The sequence below is a fragment of the Xiphophorus couchianus genome, chromosome 22, assembly GCF_001444195.1.
Source record: "Xiphophorus couchianus chromosome 22, X_couchianus-1.0, whole genome shotgun sequence".
Classification (NCBI taxonomy): Eukaryota; Metazoa; Chordata; class Actinopteri; order Cyprinodontiformes; family Poeciliidae; genus Xiphophorus; species Xiphophorus couchianus.
This window is the reverse complement of record NC_040249.1, coordinates 10465614-10487737: the sequence shown is the minus strand read 5'-3', so window position 1 is coordinate 10487737 and position 22124 is coordinate 10465614. Positions and strand designations below refer to the sequence as shown.

The 22124-nt window shown below is 38.3% G+C and overlaps 2 protein-coding genes across 2 annotated transcripts in view; one reads left to right on the top strand and one right to left on the bottom strand.

Annotated features, from left to right (window-relative positions):
* The window catches only part of zcchc24 (zinc finger, CCHC domain containing 24), a 41737-nt gene extending 33670 nt beyond the window's left edge, over nucleotides 1-8067 (bottom strand). Inside the window, exons 1-2 of the mRNA XM_028007715.1 lie at nucleotides 7547-8067; nucleotides 1613-1813 (exon numbers count right to left, since the gene is read on the bottom strand). Coding sequence (XP_027863516.1) covers nucleotides 1613-1813; nucleotides 7547-7786 — 441 coding nt within the window. The 5' untranslated portion in view covers nucleotides 7787-8067. The remainder of the gene's footprint in view (nucleotides 1-1612; nucleotides 1814-7546) is intronic.
* Nucleotides 8068-11325: 3258 nt separating this feature from the next.
* Nucleotides 11326-20973, top strand: anxa11a (annexin A11a). The gene is made up of 15 exons (XM_028007538.1): nucleotides 11326-11475; nucleotides 13574-13822; nucleotides 14565-14647; nucleotides 15409-15600; nucleotides 15696-15783; nucleotides 16086-16180; nucleotides 16442-16555; nucleotides 16669-16759; nucleotides 16994-17073; nucleotides 17173-17229; nucleotides 17414-17507; nucleotides 19016-19111; nucleotides 19881-19939; nucleotides 20105-20227; nucleotides 20335-20973. Exons 2-15 carry the CDS (start codon nucleotides 13576-13578, stop codon nucleotides 20392-20394), a joined length of 1479 nt encoding a protein of 492 aa, XP_027863339.1. The 5' UTR covers nucleotides 11326-11475; nucleotides 13574-13575; the 3' UTR covers nucleotides 20395-20973.
* The last annotated feature ends 1151 nt before the right edge of the window (nucleotides 20974-22124 follow it).

Below are 22124 nucleotides of genomic sequence, written 5' to 3'. Positions count from 1 at the left end.
GATTCTTTAGGCAAAGGTTAACACAAGTTCATATTGTGAGTTAGCAAAAAAGCAGAAGGAACTCATTAGTTACCCTAAAAGGCAAAGTTTGCACAAAACTGGAAGAGTGGATAATGTAACTCTATATCAGTTATCTTTAAATTCATTAAAGATAAAATGTATCCCTGACTGACTGATCATGGTCCTTGATTCTTAAACATACAAACACTTTATGATGCAACGCAGATCTACTTTTTATCTGGAAAAAATGAAAATATCTCAACAAATTATTGGTTGTTAAACATCTTTTTAGTCAGAGTGTGTGTTTTGCTGTGAAGATGCACACAAGTGTACGTACAGACGCACACACACATGACTGGAGGGGACAGAGGCCAGCCTGTTCAACAAGTAGGTCAGTCCAGGTCCAACAAGAGCAAGAGAAACAGAGAGGGAGAGAAAGGCAGGAGCTGACTGAAGCAAGATCATTGGCTGCCAGCGCTTTACAAATGTATTCACACCCCTTGAACTTTTTCCCATGTTTGCCATGTTACAACCACAAACCTCGATGTATTTCATTTCAATTGTGAAAAGGTTCACATGTTTAATCAATAAAAAACTGTGAAGGGATCAGAGGTTGGAGAAGACTAAAGAACAACTACAATAATAAAGACAAAGGCACACAGCAGGTAGGTCTGAGGTGGTGTTATAGAGATGTCTAAAGCACGGTTATGTAATAAAACAATACATCAAGCAAAAACTTCTCATGGAGCACAGTTCAACCAATCACCCTAAAAAGAAAGGACTACAAAATTGCAAACCTATAAAGATATGAAGATAATCTGACAGGCTTGGTGAGGAGAGGAGAGCATTAATCAGATATACTGTAGAGCCAGAATGTTAACTCTGGAGGAGCTACAGTGATCCATAGTTCAGGTGGGAGAGTCTGTTAAGGACAAACATAAATTGTGTACGTCAAATATTTGGCTTTAAAGGAGAAGGGACAAGAAGAAAGTCACTGCTGAAAAAAAAACTACAAGAATCCCTGTTTACAGTTTAGCACTAGCATGGTAGTGGTTACAGGACACATATTAAGCAAGGAGAGGATAGGAAAATGGATGTAGCTAAATGCAGACATAAAAGTCAGTTGGTGACTGCAACAGCATTGAAACTGGAGTGGAGCTTCACCTTATGTGTGTAAAGAAAAAGGGTCAAAACGTTCAGTTTAGATGTTCAAAGCTGGTAGGTGTATAACCCTAAAACATGCTGGCTCAGGGGCGTGGGGCAGATGCTCAGCACAATTTCTGATTTTATTTGCAAATTGACATTGAAAACCATGCAACCTTTTCCTTTTATTCAGCAATGTATCTCTTTGTGTTAGTCTATTACATAAAATCTCACTAAAATATAAATAGAAATGTGTGTTTCTAACATGAGAGAATGTGGTAAAGTTCAAGGAGTGTCAATACTATACATTATATAGTAGGAAGGCAAAATATGAATGCTTAACTTTTTAATGCAATGTGTAATATTGCTAAGTAAGTACTGGAAAACTATATCCTCCAATTGATAAATCCATTGTTATATATATATAATATAAGTGTCATTAGAAGACCAGAGTACATGTGTGTCTCACCTGAGGGCAGTCTTTGATGTAATGGCCCTTGTTGAAGCACAGGTGGCACAGGTAGTTGGGTGGGGGTCTTTTGTTGGGTTTCCTTGGCTCTGAAGAAAGGGAAAGGTCTGAGAAATGGTCCGTAAGGGAGTTGAGTCCATCCACGATGTTGTTCAGCGATCCATAGGGAGATACATTCTTATAAACGTTGTTGTTTATGGCCTACAAAACAGGAACAGACAAGACTCCGATTCAACACAGTGCTTTTACACAATGTGCCGTCTTTGTTTTCCTTCAACAGATTTTCACTTCATATTTAACGGTTCTATTTTCTGCTGCGAGAAAAACATGTGAGGCCTCCAAGACCATTTCTCTTATTTAATTCAGAACATCTGGCGATGAGCCCAGCTGTGCTTATGAACTGGAAAAGTACTGAGCATGTCCATGGAGAAAGACAGGGCTTTACAACGGATGACTCACTGTAAACAAGATGAGAGACATGCTCTCTATGGCCAGCCATAGAGCCATCAGCCATCAGCAATGTCACCACACACTGTTGGCGGTAAACTAGCCTCTGTCGGTTTGTTGTCGGCGACAGAACACAGCCTTGCATGCAACCAGGCCCAGTGAATTCATAGAGGATGCCCTCTGCATATTAAAAACAGGGAAAGCAATGCTTGCAGCCCCTTTCCTCTCCATCCCTGTCTTCCCCAGTTAAATTGCAATACAAAACACAAGACAGCAACCCGCTTCTCGGGAAAAGTAGGCCAGTTTTAGAGCAAGCTTACATATTTCACAAAGCAGTCTCATTAACCTTGAGGGAACATAGCAATAGATAACCTTGCTTGACATCTGCCTTAAATCAGAGCAGTTTAACTAAATAGCAAATATGTGATACACAAATTGCAAGTAAAAACAGAGTGAAATCCACACTTTCACTATTACTTATGACTCTCAGCCATAAGAAATAAGAAACTCTCGAGACTCAGGTTTATGTCTGGCTTGAAATGTTACTGTTGGTGTTTAATGTTGCAAAGCAAAGAAACTTTAGCCTTGGCAGCTTTGCCACGACTGAAAGCCAAATCTTTATCTGGAGGCTGTAAGATTGTCTTGCTAAACAGCTCCAGCCTTAAGACTCATGTTCATTTATTACATGCAGCCTTTGTAAATCAAACGTTACAGCTCTTTAGTTTCTTGGAGTTTTCCATGTGCCATGTGTTTCTTCTCTGCTGGCAGGAGCCTCTTCGATTCTCTGCCGTCTGTAACTAGAAAAATTTGGAGAGGATTGTGAAATTATTTTAACAATTACACAAAACAACTTTGCTCTGTTTATGATGTGTCACATTTTCCCTCTCTGTTTGGCTTCAAACCATTATCTGCCTACACAAGAGAAAGAGATTTCACACACCTCTGCTAATGGAGCGGGAGAGTTTGTTTATTTTGTGTGTTTGTGTGTCTGAGTGAGTGGCTACAAGAGATAACTCTAAAGAGGAAGCACTCTGCCATTCAGAGGGAGAGTTCAGTATCTTTTTAGTGTGGTTTTGTAAAACAGCTATAAAGGACTTAAATCTCTTGTACCTGTCTTCCAGCAGAGCAGTTTCAGAACCCTTACTGGTTCTGGAAGAACTGGTTTGGTTTTCACTGCCAAGAGCAAGTGCCGCACCGCGACATTACAATTCTATAAGCATCACATCTGAAGTCAATGAATGTAATTGATTTTTTTTTGTGAAGTACCTTGAGAGAATATTTATTTTGAATTGGTGCTATATTAATAAACTGAAAAAAATGTAATTAAATGTTTGAGCTGCTTTAATTTGAATTTATACAGATTATCACCATATAGGAACACAGCTTAGCTATACAAATCGCATTATTTGGCTCAATAATCATGCAAATAAATGTCTATATTATCACCTGATTAATTTAATACAACATTCAGTGGGATTCGATGTGAATGCTGTACTTTCCCGACCATCTGATCGTCTTCTGGCACTAGCAGCTCTGCAGGCAGTTTGACACACTCCTTAGACCAGAATTTATTAAGACTTGTTAAATTGTTTTTTTCAAAGTCAAGTCCCAAGTCTCTAATGAGTGAAATTAAGACTCTCCTATTGGAGGCATTTCATCTAGTCTCACTAAAACACAGCTCAGAAAAAAAACACAGAGCTGCTGTAGATTCCTGAGTTTAAATTCTTATCATTCTACACATAAATCTAGCTTGAGACATTCAATTTAACATCTAAATAAATGTTGTTAACTGTTGTGAATAATTTTGAAAGTAAGATGTAATATTTACCCCACTACAAATATTCATATGCATTTACGATAAAAGAAAACTAGCAAAATAAACACCAGTTAATGTGGTATTTTTGGAAAATGCAAAAACAACAACAACAAAAAAAAGACAACTGAAGAGTCTTTGTAGTGGCACTAGGTCAGCACAGAGATAACAAGATGTCAGAGATCATGTAAAATTATTTTGTTTCAAATGACCCAACGTTATTTAATACAGAGTTCAGTTGCAGAGGACTTGTCCATGGTTAATAAATCAAACGCACCCTTCTATGGTAGGAGATGAGCATCTCATTTATGAATATAAATATATAGTCTATTCATTCCATTTCACTCATACTATATGAACAGATTAAAATCCAATTACATTATTCCATCTTAATCCTACTAATGAGAAAATGCAATCAGGCTCAGTTTATTACGCAAGTTGGTAAAAAGGTTTACTATCAAATGAACGAACATATAGCTAGATAGACAATAGCTAGTAAATTGGATAATTTTTTTAACGTTGCAGCAATCCCCTGTTCCAAGCAAGTATGTGGAAACACTGGAAAGGAAAAATCTCCCTTTTAGCAAGAGACCACTAGTAGAACCCAGCTCAGTTTTAGCACCCATCTGTTGCAATTGTAGCTTTGAGAAGATAGAGCAGACACAAAGAAGACGTTTGTGTGATCTGAAAATGTTATGTCCTCACTCTGTGTCTGTGTAACCCCAGTAGCCCATTATATGCTCTTTTTCCATTTTATTTTCTACACTGCTGCAGAATTGGATCTGATTTCTATCTATAATCAATATTTCTCTCATATCAAACCTCATTCTCCCAAGGTCAAATAACTTCACACTTTCCATGGGTTTTGGGCTCGCAGTTGCACCTACATATCCGTCCTGCCTAGAATTAGTAATGTGAATGCTCAGTCTGAACATGTACCAGGAGATACTCTCATTTCAGATATCTATAGTTCAAATAGGAATCAGAAATAGGTTTCGATTAAATGTTTCGAATAAATACTAATGGCTTGCCATACTGGACAGCTTCTTGTGATATCACCACAAACAAGCAGATGTTGCAACTGCATAACATTTCCAAGGTGGTCTCGTCTGTTGTGTATTGAGAAAGAGAACCAAACCAAATGAAGTTATGAAATCGCACACTCCTCATCTCAAAAGTTTAACATGTTCATTACTTGTTTCATGCAAGAAGATCTTTGGTGCCTCATCTCCCTCTAACTTTATTTTCTGTATAAATAATCTTTGGTCTCTGTGTAAACAACAACCCACTGAACACTTGACAATGGCTTCATGATTCGCATCACGGCAATCAGATAAACCTGCTATGGCATTCTGGAGACTGGAATTGATTTAAGACTGAAGAAGTCAAATCTGTCTCCTCTAGCTGCTATCTTCAACCTCTGGGATCTGATCATTTTGGTTTAAACTAAATTAATACATCCTGAGAGTTATCTACTCAAGGATATACATTAACTGCTTGTAACCTTTAAATAGAGGCTTAAAAACCTCTGAACCGTCTCTCTTCAAGCAAGTGCTAAAGAGATCTGAACAAGTCCAGCACATCTGCGGCTGTTTAAACAGATCCAAAGGATGAGTTGTCACAATGTGATGTGGGGAAGTTAATCAAACACTGATATATTTTAAGCAGGATGGAGCCGTCTAGTGGATTTAACTGATGTGTAGAATGATTTAGATTTGCACAAAATGTTGAGAAAGGTTAAAAGGTTTCATTTAAATACTTTCCCAAAAACTAGCTTATATTAAATCTAAACTGACAGCAGATATTTTCTGTGGAATACATGTTGGAACAATATATTCCAATCTCGCTCCAATTAGACTGCAAAAACAATAGCATTCAGCATTACTCATCTCATCCATTACCAGTCTGCAGTGGGTTATTTCGCTTGGCTTGATCTGTGCATTAAATTGAAAATGACCCCACCTTTTAAACCGTTTCCAGACTCTGTGTGTTCTCACAGTTTGAAAACACTTCAAAACCATATGGGTTGAAAAGAATTAAGCAACTGCATGTCATATGCAATGTGAAAGTGCAGTTTCCTGCACACTTCTTATGTTAAATGAGTTAAAAAGCTCTACCTGGGTACCGTATTATAATATGCTAGGTCCAAAACTTGGTGTGTCCAAAACTTGACCTAGGGTAAACTAAACTGATGTGTAATTAACACGTATAGCTGTATATTTTTGCACTAGCATGTTCAGTAAGTAATTGTTTTTTAATGGCGTGCTGCATGTACACATGTGTGTTTACAGGGCTGAGGTTTAGGGGTGCGGTTGCCTGCCTGGGTGCTGTTTTTTGCACACTGCGGTCTGGAGTATCAGATTAGCACCCGGTACACATTATAAGCATATTTGTCCCTAAAATTACACAGAGCTACAAAAATAGACAATATGTAAACAAGTACAGATTTTTGTTTGCACAACCTGGTCTATTTGAAGGAGGGAGAGACAGCAGACCCCAGCAGTGGCCAGTTCTCTCCAGACAGAGAGGAGCTCTATTTTCATCTGCAGCACAGAAATATATCCAAGCAATGCATATTTTAACTCAATATTTTCCAATTCACCCTTAATTGAAACATATTGACATGTAGAAAATGGACCCCTTTAAGGGATTATTCACTGACAATGGGGAAAGAAGGGGAAATTAAGTTTGTGTGCTTGAATGAAAAAAAATCTTCATGTTATGATGTGAGCATCTCAAAGTTTTCATAATTTTACCAGATTTATTTCTGTGGATTTAGAGGGATCCAGTTTTAGAGTAATATATATATATATATATATATATATATATATATATATATATATATATATATATATATATATATATATATATATATATTGCATTAAGTTTCATGAAATAACTCTCTTATAAAATGTGAATAATCAACTTAAGGCATAGAAAAACTAAGTATTGGCCCCAAGAGTGGGCAACAGACAGCATATGGTCACACAACTGACACAGTTATTTCTATTGTTGTACAATAACAACAATAATGATGATCTTAGATGCATAATTCATAAATAAGTGACTATGAATATAAAGATGACAATAATCGAGCTGTGATTTTTTAAAGGGCCCCAAATCAAAGCAGCTGCTCCAAAACCAATGGGGGGTTTGGAGTACTAGAGAGTACTAGCACAGGTCAGGTTTACAATAGTTTTTTGTGTGTTTAATATAGGTATCTATATGTAAAATAATGTAGTCAGACTGTAGGAAATTTTTACTAAGTAGAATATTTTATGTTGCATAGGTTAACGTCTACGAAGTAGCCTTGTGGTTTATATGCCCCACCTGTTACCAAACTGCTATAACAATGGCCAAGTTTGATGTGTAATGCATCAATGTTTAAACATGGGTGCCATTAGTGGAGCTCCAGTGACTGACAGTGTTTAGTGCGGCCCAAAAAACAATAGGGCCGGCCCTGTAAATAAATATAAACATTATATTTTAATAGCTAATACTGTTTAAAGGCATATTCTACAGCTGTCCACCAAACAGTAATTATAAAAAGTGTATGCATGATGTTCCGCATAGCCGTCCTGCTAGAAACCCCCTGGAACATTTTGCTGCCCACACAGCTCAGCTGACATGATCGCAAACAGGCTCAGATCTGTGTGTTGCGGAGCATGTTTCACCTCATTGCGCTGCAGCTGGAAAAAGTTGTTGAGATAGTTGGAGTTCAGGGAAGTGCTCAGGTCCGCCGCTGCGGGAGTCTTGCTGAAGCTGAGATCCGTGTGGGAAGAGTTGGGTTCGGGTCTGAACGCGTCAAAGGCGCTGGTCTGGTGGGGGTCTTGCAGGGAGAGATAGACCCAGTTGAGAAGCTGCGCGGGCTGGTACACGGAGGCGCTCGTATCTATGGCAGACAGCAAGCTCATCTTTCAAATCAATAGGCGCAAGCTGGATTTTCCACCGCTGACTGTTGCACTCGTCTCAACTCTCCCAAGTTCTCTCGCTGTCCCGTTCACCCTGCCCCGGCAGTCGGTGTCGCTTCTTCCTGTAAATCACCCTGCCCTCCTCACGCCGGGGAGCCTCGTCCCATATGATTGTTACTAAAAAGTCATTGCGCTAACATCTCAGAATTAAAACTTTTCCTTTTCTCCCCATGGTCCGCTATCCGACTTTAATGCAGCAGCTCAGAGACGCTCTTTTTGAATATTCAATGAGTGCGCTCTGCGTCATCTTAGACGCACAGCCAATCAGCGTAAAGTGTATCAATATTCTTTGAAGTACAGTTTTCATACACGTTTTGGTAGATGAAGCAATAAATGAAAATCTTAACTAAATCAGATTTGATTTGAGTTGGGTTTTTTTACATCTCTGAAATATATATGGACAAATATTTAAAGACATGACAACTCTATAGTTTCAGGGGTTTGACTTAATTGTTTCCACTGACATATTGATGTTTTATATTTGCTATTTACAATAAGCTGTAAGGCAGCGTTTTCCCAACCCTGGTCCTCTAGGCACATTGCCCTGCATGTTTTAGGTATTTCCTTGCTTCAGTCCAGTCATCAGTGGAAATCCAGCTGATTTCCACTGATGACTGGAAATCAGTCATCAGTGGAATTTGTTGAACTGCAATCAGTTGAATCAGGCACATTAAAGCAGGGAAACCTCTAAAACATGTAGGACAGTGTGCCTTAAGGACCAGGGTTGGGAAATATTGCTGTAAGCTGGAAAGCCTCCTTGCCAATCTTGAGCTACCTCGATGGATTCAAGTCTGAAGTCTGGCTGGGCCACTCTGTAACTGCAATATTTTTCATAGAAGTTCAATTTTACTAACCTGTAGAAATAAGCTAAGCTAAAGTATAAGCTTAAAAAATGAATAGTATCATACTGAAGGGTGGCACTCCCTCTCTGGGTGAAGGGCTGCCTAAATGTTTTTACAGGTTGAACTGAAATATGTGAATTTCTCTCTACGGGATTAAAAAAGTATATTCATTCATTCATTCATTCATTCATTCATTCATTCATTCATTAACTGAAATCAATCAGACCAATCTCACAATTGACAAAGGAAACTGGTGATCCCTGAGTCGCTAGGGAACATGTTCTGAAGGATGAGATGGTTGAACTTTGGAAGGGTGTGAATCACATCAAAATTTACAAAAGCTGGATGATTTTCTGTAATTGATAGAACTGTGATTTTTCTTTTCTCTACAAGAATTTAAATGCATTGGAAAGTTTATCTCTAAATGCCTTTTTTTTTTTTAAATTGGGTTTTGGAGACCGAGGTATTTTGGAGTCCATGAAACGCTGCTGAACACCTTTCGTTTCTGCTCTGGCATCAGTAATCTATTCCGTGGTCTTCTTATTAACAACTGAGTGGAAATAACTGGATAAGCTGATCAGGAAGGGCATATCTGTGCAGGGATGTCCCCTCGACCCAGTGCAGTTGGTGTGTCACCGGAGAACTGTAGCCAAACTAACATCACTCCTGGTCACTGTCCTCCACCCCATGCATGAAACACTGCACTGCAAAGCTATTTAAGTGACAAGCTTCTGCATTAAGTGAAACGATCCTAAATGGAAAAAAGAGTTGTTTCAAAGGTTGCTCCTCCTGTTAGCTTTTAGACTGTACGTACAACGGCTCATATTAGCAAAAAACTTATCTCCAGAGATCAATGGTTAAGAGGCAGAGTGCACCGTGGACAGATTGGAAGTCAATCACAGTAAAACACTGAGAGACACCAGACAAACAACAATGCATGCACACCCCCACACCTATGGGCAAGTTAAAGGGGCCAGTTAGCCCACTATGCATGTTTTTGGAGTTGAAATTGGTGTACCAAGAGAAAACCCAGGGATGCATGAGGAGAACAGGCAAACAATTCAAACCCAGGGCCATCTTCCAGCATTTTTAAGCTCTCTTACATATCAAATCGTTTATGTTTTTTTTAAATTTATAAAACGTCAAGTGTAGGCTCATTTTTTCAAAGTCAGAACAACAATTTGATGTTTATAAACCTGTACTCTGTAAGAATTTGGGCATTCCTGAGAACCCTCTGCAGGCCTGGAGACCCAAAGCAGCAGCTTGGTTTGCTTATGCTTTGGGCAGTTTCTGGTTATGATTATTCATTCTCAGCTTTCTGAAGATATCTTCATGTAAGATTAGCAATGACCACTCAGTCCAACAATCATACAGGCAGTATCAATTAAGGAGTTACAGTTCTCTGTCACGTAGGCTATATTTTTTATTGGTCTTCCCTGCATGCATTCAGAAAACCGAATGCTTACAGACCATATGAGACGTTGCATAGCGTATGAAAGAGAAAACTTTTGAAAGAGCTCCCTCTTGTGGCGAATCTAGCTGAAACAGAATTAGACCTGTGTGGGGATTTGTGTAAAAAAACCCAACAACACTAGACTAAACTTAAAGAACAATTCCCCGGCTTTTCTTGTCATTGAGTGCCTTGAGACAATGTTTTCTGTGATTTTACTGGTATAACAGATTTTAATTCAGTTGTAAGCTTACAACTGAATTAGCTATTTGTAAGTACTTTGGACATTCTCAGTTTCTGCAGGGCCGAAACACCTTTGAGACACCGGTGGTGTCTCAATGTTTAATAGAGAAGCATGACAATAAAACAAAATTTGTGGTGGATTGATTTTATCAAACAGTATGTCATGTGTTCACCAACAACATCACACACTGACAACTTCTAGCTGCCTTTTGTACCCAGACTACCTTCAGTGAACCTCAGGAAGGAACTAAGAAAGGGAGCGATCATAAAACAAGGAAACAATATTTACAATAATTTGAATCAAAAACAATAAATGGAACCAATAATATTTACGCAAACATAAGTCTTTTCCACTTAGTACATCTAAGCCCAATCAAAAGAATACATCAAATTTACCATAAGGCTTGTAGCACTACTCCTTATCCTAACACTCTTCCTCAATGAGCCACAGCCATGAGGAAAGACGTTACGAAACATGTCAATAAAGTAGAACTCAGTTAATTATTTATCTTAGATGAGCTATTAGATTAATGTAAAAAAAAAAAAAAGATAACATATATTTTCCCAGCCAAGAATGGGACAGAGTGAGGCTTAAAGCCTTAAATAGCAAAAACCCCAAGACTTCTTTCTCATATTGTCTACATGTATCTGTCATTACTCATACTTATGTACATTTGAGCAGGAACACGTTTGGCTTGTTGTGCACATTTTCCAACGGTGTTGACTAAAAATAGCATGGTGACATCTTTTATTACATTTAGACGAATCACCTGATCTGTGTAACAATGGATTATTTTTGTCTGAAGGGCGGAAAATCCATGTGGCCAACATACTCCAATATACTCAGGTGGTCTATACCTTGGGCATGGATCCTGTAAAAAAGTGGACATAGCGCAACAACAGAGTACGTCATGATGTCCCCCCGATGTCACTGTTGCTTGGTTTCACGCTGTTAGTTGGCGTGTCAAAGCTACGTCATTGCAGGGATGGGCGGCTCCCCTACATGGAAAATTTGAGTCCCACCCATTAAGGTTTGACACACTGCTTCACCCCAGCAGACATTCTCACTCCAGGAAGAGAAGAGAAACGGACACAAAGTAAGTACTTGCTAAGTTAATTCAAATATAATATCAGAACTAATGGTACTCAGTATTACGCTTTATGGAGAGTAAATCTGTTTGTGTGTCGACTCTCTGCTTAGTGTACTACTACTCCTGCATTCTTGACGTTGTTAGTTAGCCTGTGTTACTTCCTTTAGCCAAGCCACGTAGTTGCCATAGCTTCAGCTTTATGCAGCACCTCTTTCATGCTAAGACTACAGTGGTTCTTTGTTTTAGAGTTGGCAAATTTACATAGATACTTAGAACATGGCTATGTAGCCGAAGAGGGTAGGTAGATTAAAGTGAATCTGCTAGCTTGTCTCCGCCACAGTAGAAAGGTTGTAAAGGCCCGAGGCTTGTTCTATTGACAACTTGCAGGATATATTAGATCTGTTTGAACTTGAAGAGTTTGTGTCTGCAAACTGTATGCCTGTACTCTTTCGATAAAACATTTAAACAGCAGTAAATATTAGCTGTGTAACTTGAAAGCCACCAACTGGAGTTTGGAAAGTAATTTAATATTTGTAGAAGCTATAAATACACTTCAAAAGTTACTATCCTTGAAAGCCAAGGAGGAACAGTAGAGGCTGTTATCAGCTTTATGTCATCTGGTTTAAGTGTGTTTATTTAACTGAATATCTTATTTGCTTTGTGGGGTTATTCAAACTACTTTTTTTTTTTACTGGGAATGCAAAGCTGAAGACCGTCTACAATGAGGTCAGTTTTACCATGGAACAATTTAGTCCAGTGGAGCACAAACTTCTCTTACCAAATGCAACTAAAATTAAACTTTCTCTTTCCTCTTTACTCGAATATTTTCACTCCAGCTGCCAGCATATAGAGTCAAACTCTTCACCGGTGCATGCATAGTACATATGTACATGTATATGTACTCTATAAATAAAACCAATTGGGGAGAAAGATATTTCCAGTTACTTGTTACTACCTCCTTGTATTTAAAATGACTTGAATGCTACATAACAATAAGTGTTCTTCAGTCACTTCCTGGTAAACCAATTTATGATCGGCAACAAAAGACAGTGATTGGTGATCACCAATCCTATACTTTTTCACGGAAATTGGCCAATTATGATCAGTAACCGATCAATCGGCCCACCTCTAGGCTAAAGACATGGCTGTTTCCAGACATAAACTGGGCATAAGATTGCCTTCAGAACAAAGTGAGTAAATCAAGTCCAACCTCCATGTCATTTAATCTCAGTATCAACACAGCTGTTCTGTGAAGGTTGGTCAGATAAAATTAATGAACAAACATCATCATGAATATGAAGGCACACAGCAAACTGGTCATGGTAAAAGTTATGGAAAGGTTTAAAGTAATATTGGGGATTAGGTTAGAAAACAATTTCTTGAACATCTAGCAGAACACAGCTCAATTCATCATCTAGCAAGAAGACCGATAATCTGGGAACCAACCAAGAGGCCCACAGGAACCTTGGAGGAGCAGTAGAAATCCACAGCTCAGGTTTAGGAGTCTGTCAACAGGACCACTTCTCCACAAATTTACTTCTTGTGGAAGATTTTCAAACAGAATTAAGAATTCCAAAGTTGGCCATGTATGTGGAAGATGTTCTGGTTAAATGAGACCGAAATAAAACTTTATGGCCTATATTGAAAATGCTGTGCGGCAAAACCTAGCACTGCACTTCCCTTGACAACACCAACTCCAATGTGAAACACGATGGTGGCAGCATCATGCTGGGAGGGGGCTTTTCTTCATCAGAGTAGTGGAAGCTGGTCAGAGGTTGCAAAAGACTTAAGACTGGGATGGAAGTTTCTTTTTTTTTATCTAAATGTGCTAAGCCAGTAGAGACATTTTCCAAGACTTTCAGAAATGATTGGAGAAAAAGGTGGTTAAAGGATTAAATACAAATCATGGGTGGCACTCTTTAAACTTAATTGCAAAATAAATGAAAACTATGCATGTCATGCCTGTAATTTGACAATAATGCTCCACATTGTTCGCATAAAATCCCCCACATTAAAATACAAAGTTTTAATGTCACAAATGTGAAATGTTTTCACACTTTGCAAGGCATCATATTTCATTAGCTTTTCATTTCTGTGTTTAAAGCAATGAGCTACCCAGGATACCCCCCTCCAGCTGGCACATACCCACCGCAGCCTGGGTTTTACCCTCCCCAAGCAGGAGGTTACCCACCTCAGCCAGGAGGTTACCCTCCCCAAGCAGGAGGTTACCCTCCCCAAGCGGGAGGCTACCCTCCCCAAGCGGGAGGCTACCCTCCGCAGCCCGGTGCCTATCCTCCGCAGCCTGGTTCCTATCCTCCTCAGGCTGGAGCCTACCCATCACCATTACCCACAGGTAAGCAAACATTTTAAGAAAAAAAAAAAAATTTTGTTTTAGTTGGTTGACTTCAGAATTACAAGATTGCATAATTGCGTTTAAAAAATCATCTTACAATTATAAGAACAGCTCAAAAATACTTTATCCTTTTAGTAAAGTAGAAGTTAAATTCTGTTATAGCCTGTTGGGAGTGTTTCATTTTCCCTAGCTGTCTACTCATAAGGCATCCTTTTTTTAAGTTATGGATAAAATAACCAAGCCACAATACATTGGTTAATAGAACTGTTATAACTGTCTACTAACTTAAAAGATTAAAGTAATTTAAAACTCTGGCAGTATACATGTGAAGGAATTAGATTGTATTATCTATGTCTTTAGAAATTCAAATTCAAATATACTTTGATCGCAAAGGGATATTAAATAAAGGAAGTAAGTGTATTTTCTAGAATACATCGCGCTCAAGTTTTGGGACATTTCAGGCAGAATTTGTAAGCTAAGTTGTGTTTACAGGCAACAATAGTCATGAGACAAAACCCTTTGTTAGTCTGGCTTTTCCCTCAAAAGCAAACATCTCTGCTGTTGCTAAGAGAGGTAAATCCTGCTGTCCACAGTTCACATACTGCTCCCATTCTCTGTCCAGCACTCTTACATCAAGATATTAAACAAACAGAACAGCTGTAAATCCACTGAGGAGGATGTCCTTCAACTTTATTGGGCACTTTGCTCCACAATACATTTGCATGTTTACTTTTTGTTGCAGGCACGTGGGGAGGCGGCCCCTCTGGTGGATATCCCTCCACTGCTCCTGGCAGCTATCCCAATCCTGGATACAATGCAGGCATGGTGAGTTTAGCCCTCAAGTGTTAATTAAACATACATTTGTTAAAATAAACTTGTAATGCACCATATTCAGGTTATTGCATTAAGTATTGCAGTTAGGCTGAGTTGCACACCCTGTAGTGGAAACTGATGCTCTTACATTTAACGGTAAGATTTATTTTACCCCAGAAGTATACTCCCTAAAGTTCTCAGCATTGCAGTTTTCTTTGCCAACTTTCCTCTTGTTCTACTGCATGAAAATCAGTCATGTGCTAAAGTCTCGTTAATGCATATTTCCCCATTAATCTGATGCTTCTTTTCTCTTTCCTGCATTGTTTTCATCATCTCTGTCTGTTTTGGTTCTCATTTTCTGCAAAAAGTGTATTTAATTAGCATGATCACACTTTGGATGCCCAGAACTCATATAAATTAATACCCCAACAACAAAAAACAGGAGAAACAATAACCTAAGTTTCTCTTCTGTGGGATTAATCCATAATTTAAGACACTGATATTTGTTACTGATGCAAACAAGGTGTGAACTGCTACACATTCTCTGCAATAAATAAACCAAGACTAGTTATAACATTATTAATTTAAATGCCAATCTTTCACAGGCCAACCAGATCTCTGCTGGCATGGGGGCATTTACTCCAAACTCATCCATGCTCCCCCAAGTACCGGGGGGGTACCCACCTGCCCCGGGAGGGTACCCACCTGCCCCCCATGTGGGTGAAAGCGGTGCCCTCTTTCCTAACCTACAGTCATGTGGCCTGTACCCACAGCCAGGAGGCACCATGCCCCAACAACAGTATCCTGGGATGGGCTATCCCGGTCAGCCTGGACAGACGATGTCCGGATACCCCCAAGCACCGTCACCCAACCCACCCATGCCTGGCTATGGAGGAGCCCCGTCACCAAATCCATCAATGCCAGCCTATGGAGGAGGAGCCATGCCGGTCGCTCCATCCAGCAATGTAAGGGATGCAAAAAAAAAGAAAAAGAAATTGATTTGTCTGTTGCATGCAAACATTTTTACATACAAATCTTGATTTCTGTACTTTTACATTAGGGAGTATTCAGGGGAACAATCAAAGACTTCCCAGGAGCTGATCCGCTGAAAGATGTGGAGGTCCTTAGGAAAGCTATGAAGGGCTTTGGTGAGTTTTGTAGGCTGATGCCCTAATCACACTGTACAGAAATATTAAATAAAACCTGAGATTATGTTGATATTCCTGCTGTAAATGATAGTAACATTGGTAGTGGAACTTGGAAGCTATTTTTCCTCTGCTGAAAAATCCTCTGTCTATAAATATCTAAATATTTTTGACATACAGATTAGTGTGTAAAAAAAAATGCATTAATGCTATATTGTGTGTAAAACTAGAATATAAAATGTTATCAGGCCCCATTTTTCTGTCTGATTTGAGCCTAGCATTACATTTTCAACTTGTCTGTGCAGGAACTGACGAGCAGGCCATAATCGACCTGCTGGGCAGTCGCTCCATTAAGCAGCGGGTACCTTTACTCAGATCCTACAAAACGTCCTACGGGAAGGTAATGTTTCTGTTTGTGGTTATTATTATTATAGGGCTGCTTTCTAGAATAGCCTCCTTTAAAAATAGTTGACACCATTTACAAACATAGTGACAGACATGGCTCCAAGTCCATTCAACTGAAATGAGCGACAGACAGACATCTGCTGCTGGTGTTATTAGTAAAGTGGAGGGAAGATCCAATATCCTTAAGGTTGACTTGACCACAGAGCTTCCAGCTCGTGAGGGTTGTGAGTCATTTAAAATTCTTTTCCACTTCCAGGACCTGATTAAAGATCTGCATTCAGAGCTTTCTGGAGACTTCAGGAACCTGGTCATGGCCATGCTGAAAAGCCCGGCTGAGTTGGACGCCTCTGAACTCCACAGTGCTATGAAGGTAAGTGCTCAGAAAGATATATGATGATTCCACTGAGTTAATTTGCCCTCAAATGCTGGAAACTGTTCTGGAAGAAAAAAAAAGTGTATTTATTGCTCTGTTCTTCCTCACAGGGAGCTGGAACTGACGAAGCCTGCATGATAGAGATCTTGTCCTCACGCTCCAATGCTGAAATCAAAGAAATAAACCGGATTTACAAAGAAAGTAAGAGACGTCAGGACTGTGAATATGCGGCTTTCTAATAATACAGTTCAATATGCACAATCACAATAATTGATATCTGTGAAGCGGGGAAAAGTGAATGATTAAATGTTGAAAGATGATTGAAACATCAAAATATTCCAGTCTTGGTGGAAAAATATGAATCGGGTCAGGAACCATATCTGCTTGCCATAGCTACAGGTTGATTGTATTCATTGTCTAATTTCTTCTTTTCAGGCTATAAGAAGTCCCTGGAAGATGCCATTAAAAGCGATACCTCAGGCCACTTTTGTCGTCTCCTGATCTCTCTGGCTCAGGTACAGCTGTGTTGTAAATGACTTATGTAACTTTGCAGCTGCTCTGTTGCCCTAACCGTGTCAAATCTAATGAGTGTATTGCCGTTTTGTATCTTGCAGGGTAATCGAGATGAAAGAGAGAATATTGATGTCAGTCTGGCTCAACAAGATGCTCAGGTGAAGTCTGATCTCATGTTGGGGATTACTGTTTGTACTCTGCATGAAACTGCCAACAGATTACAATTTACTTCCTACTTGTTTCTTGGTTAGAAAAAAATAGGCTGGGATCAATCCTTTCCAATTGGTCAGCACTGCCATTTGCACATGATTCTACATACATGTGCCATTTTTTATGCTGCAGGCACTGTATGCTGCTGGAGAAAACAAACTTGGAACAGATGAGTCCAAATTCAATGCCATTTTGTGTGCAAGAAGCAAACCACATCTCCGAACAGGTACAAAAACAATACCTAATAGAATATATCTTTTTGTTAAACTATTCTGTCACATAACATACTTAAACGTCCATGTATTTTATTGGGATTTTCTGTGATGTATCAATATAAAGAAAAAGCACACGATTTATTTTCATTTTTGACAAAAATCTGAGAAGTGTGGAGTTTGTATGCATTTAGCTCCTCTTCATCTCATATCCCTGAATATATTTTTATGCATAATTATGATTGATTATTTAAGGAAGACTGGCTTACAAGAATACCACAAGTTTAGAGTTCGTGACAAGCCATGTAGGAGACAGAGCAAACAAGTGGAAGACCATGCAGAAATACTATTACCCTAAACACACATCCCTTTGACATGATTGAGGCGGCAGCATAGTGTGGGTATGTTTTTCTTCAGGAGGGCCAGCATAGCTGGTCAGGGAGGGGAAATAGGAACTAAATATGGGGCAATTCTAAAAGAAAAGAGTGAAAAGCTGCAAAAGACTTCAGATTTAGATCAAAGCATACGAGTGTTTTAGATTGGTCCAGATTGATGTTAACACACTTTTCCATATACTAATACTTTTTCCTTATTTTCTCTCTTAAGAGAAAATATTTTCTCTAAATAGAAAATAAGGAAGAAAAAAACTGTTGGTGTGTGCAAAGCTGATAGACAGTTTTTTTTTTCTCTACATTTGTTAATATAACTGAATGCATAACCTTGTACTGATGTTTCACACAAACTGCCCATAAATGGCATTATAATTTGTGGTGATGTGACAAGATGTGAAAACGTTTGCTAGATATTGGTACTTTTGCAAGAAAATATTTGTTGTGTCCCTTAAACACAATCCAGGTAAACGTTCAAAAACATAAAAAGACATTCGAGAGCCATTATTCCCATGTTTACAAGCTGCCCAGTCTTCTTGTGAAAATGTGTTCTATGCTTTTGTTAAAATTCATAAAGAACCCTGGACAGTAGCTCTCTTCTCAAACTGGTGGGGCAGAGGTGCTGAAGTGCAGACTTTGAGAGCTGCTACTCTGCAGCTTTTAAGGGCATCCCTTCCGCAGCTGAGTCATACTTTGAATGGATCAAGGCTGATTAAAACTCTCACCTCTGACACAAAGTAATGTAACAGTCAGCCAGGCCTGTTAATACATGCAATTTATCCGTCAAAATCTCAGCCCCATGATGTCGGACATTTATTGTCGGCCCATTTCTCTGCTTTTAGAGTAGAGGTTCTCTTAAATGTGACTACATTGGAAGGTAAAATTTACAACTTCAGGCTTGGAAAACCAAAATAAAATAATATATATTTTATAATTGGCTTATAAAAACATAATTAAATGCTTTATGGCATTACTTAAGAATTCCAGTGCCAAATGAGTGTCTAATTTAGTTAGAATTGGGTCCTGACATAAACACCCAAATAACATTAAAAATGTCATTTGTTTTACATCCCTTCAAATCTCCACTTTAATGTCTATATTTCTGATTCAGTGTGTGTGTTTTGTGTGTGTAGTGTTTTATGAATACCAGAAGATGTGTGGCAGAGATATCGAGAAAAGTATCAACAGAGAGATGTCTGGAGACCTCGAGAGCGGCATGTTGGCAGTGGGTAAGAAGAATGCATTCTCACCGGTTTGAGTTTTTCCTGACACCCTTTCAGTGCTGTATGGAGGCAGTATCCCCTTTTTCCCTCCCGTATTATCATGGAAGACTACACTTTAAAAAAAAAAGGGAGAGAAAGACGTCTCTAACTTGCGGTAAAATACCGACAACTACAGTACAAATACAATAAAATTCTGGCAACTACAATATGTTTCTGTATTTTTCCATAAATTAGATATGTTGTTTTTTTAAGTGTACCATATTACGTTTGATGGAACATTTATCTGCTAAAATGGCTGCACAAATATTGTGTTCATTCCAGCTTTAATATTTTACAGCCCATGACCTACTTTTGATGTTAAAAATGTTGGGAAATGCTAATAATCTGTTTTCTTTTGTATTTTGCAAACTTTTATAAGGTTTATGGTACAGTAACTTATTTAAATTTGAATATTGATATCACATTTTATTTGGATTTTATTCACTCGTGTGTTTACGTTCTGGTGCTGTTGGTTTGTTTCATTTCATTTCACTTGTATCTTGATAGATATTCCATTGTAGAAATTAACATATCAGATGCATGTTTTTAAAAGAAAAATAGTTTCCCCCAGGCTGTTTCACTTATTTTCCTTTATCTGTTTTTCTTATAGTTATCCCGTAGTAATTATTTTTGCTGTGTTTTGCGTGATGTGTTTTAGTCTGGTTTTCTCTTTGTGTATGCTGTGTTGAGCATTTTTGTTTGTTTTTTTGCTAATAATTGATGTTTCTGTTTGCAGTGAAGTGCATTAAAAATACACCAGGCTACTTCGCAGAGAGACTTTACAAGTCCATGAAGGTACAGCAAACATTAATAATCAAATCATTAAAAATTAAATATGAATTTCACCTTTCAATTAGAATTACTGAAACTTTTATACTATCCTAATTTATTGAGTTATGTCTGTATGTATATTTTGTCCAAATACTTATTTAAGTATGTGTAAATATGGAACTCTTGTAGGGAGCTGGAACTAAAGACAGAACCCTGATCCGGATTATGGTGTCCCGTTCGGAGATTGACATGCTGGATATCCGTCAGGAATATGTTAAGAACTATGGAAAATCGCTGTACACACACATCCATGTAAGTACTTATCCTCATTCAGAAATATTGTATTTATTTATTTTTTTAAATGCAATGCTTTTGCAAGATGCATATCAGCATTAATTTGCTATACTTCTAATTAACAGGGAGACACATCAGGAGACTACAGGAAGCTGCTGATTAAGCTCTGCGGTGGCAATGATTGAAGAGGAGACACAGCCTGCAGTAGACCATGAGCAGTCAGGTGCATTTGCAAAGTTAAGATGTTTCTATGAATATCATGTTCCTGCCTCTTCTGTATGAATTATATCCAAAATGACATACCTGCTCACCATGCCAATGCTTCTAAACGCTACACTTACACAGCAGCACCTGTAACAATTTATTTTTCTATGTAGACTTTTTTTTAAATTTGCCATATATTTTCAGGATTTTCAAATAGTTTATTACTATGACGTATATATTTTGAAATCTGAAATATAAACATTTGCTATATATTTTTAAGGATTTTTATTACAAGTGTGTCATCATGATTACATGTCAAAAGAAATTTTAAACATAAATCATCTTGTTTTTTGATTTCAAGAAATGCTGAAGTACCAAAGTACAGGGTCATGTTGGGAAATGTATAATCTAATATGTGATTTGTCTCCAATTACACATTACTGTTTACTATATTTGTGTTGTGTTTGCAACTGATATTTCAGGGGGGTTGCCAGTGTGCCTGTTAGTGTTTGCTGTAAAACTAGGCATGCCAACTAATAAATTGCAAATTCAAAAAATAACTCAGTGCTGTTTGTTTTGTTAATGCAAAATATGCAAAAGCATCTGCATGGGGGATGTCACACATAGCATTTGCAAAACTTATCAAACTTATCAAATTCCACAGTGAAGCTTAAATTGCAAAATGACAAAAAGTTTTAAAATATAGAATCCCAACCCTTTTAGCACCAATGTGCAGAAAAATAGAAACACCAATAAATACAACTTTGCAAGCATAAACAGAGCAACAGAAAACCTGGATGCGTAACTAGAAGTACGAACTGACAACCTGTCAGCTAGTAAGAGCTTTAGAGATTTGATAAACTTATCCTGATAAATGCGAAACAATTAAAGTCTGAATACTCTTTAAATCCTGAGTTATCAAGGTGTTTCCATGGCTACTTGGATAGTACCAGTGCACTGTTGAATTTCCCTGCCAGCAGAGGGCAGTGATGTAATTTTAAAATTTTACAGTGTCACCCAAGATGTAATTTTCCATTCTCCAGACCTTATATGGATCATTCCTTGTTGTGTTTTAGATCATTGATTGTGAACAAAGGTTAAAATGTGTACAGGCAACAAAATGCCTGTACAGCTAAATGATGAAAGCTTTCAGATCAATGCCAGGAGCTAGTGGGTTTTTTGTTGTTGTTAAATTCTTCACATTTTGCTCAACATATACAAACAAATATTTTGTCCATCTTTCTTATCTGAAGCCAACTTGTGTGGCTGTTCAGTGAACTTTTTTGACTTTTAAAGAAACCCTGATTGACTTCACTTAAAATGCTGTTCAACACACCTGGCTGCAGAGACTGGCCACTGCGCTTGGCTGGCTACAGAAGTGTGGAGGAAGACTCTGCACTACAGTCAATAATGGTGAGGTGGGGTTGGGGATCGGCAGGAGGGGGTTTGTGGAACTGATAGCAGCTGTAAAAGGCTTTGGGACATTGAACAAAGCCAACATGGAAGAGTGGTTTTAGAGCACATCAGTAAAATAAATTGGAAAAAAAAGTGCTTGGTGGATTTCAAAATTAGAAGGCTACTGAGGGTGTTTCGAGAAAGATTGCATCGCTGTTTTGCCAGAAGGGTTCCTTTGGACTTAACAAGTAACAATTTGAAACTAGAAAAAAAAAATTGCATTTCCTGTGAAAATGCAGAGTGAATGCTGTAAACT

Coding starts and splice junctions, on each gene's coding strand:
- anxa11a (XM_028007538.1), top strand. CDS start 13,576: ATGAGCTACCCAGGATACCCCCCTCCAGCTGGCACATACCCACCGCAG. Junction 15,601..15,695: donor CGGTCGCTCCATCCAGCAAT/GTAAGGGATGCA, acceptor CTTTTACATTAG/GGAGTATTCAGGGGAACAAT. Junction 17,074..17,172: donor TCCTGATCTCTCTGGCTCAG/GTACAGCTGTGT, acceptor TGTATCTTGCAG/GGTAATCGAGATGAAAGAGA.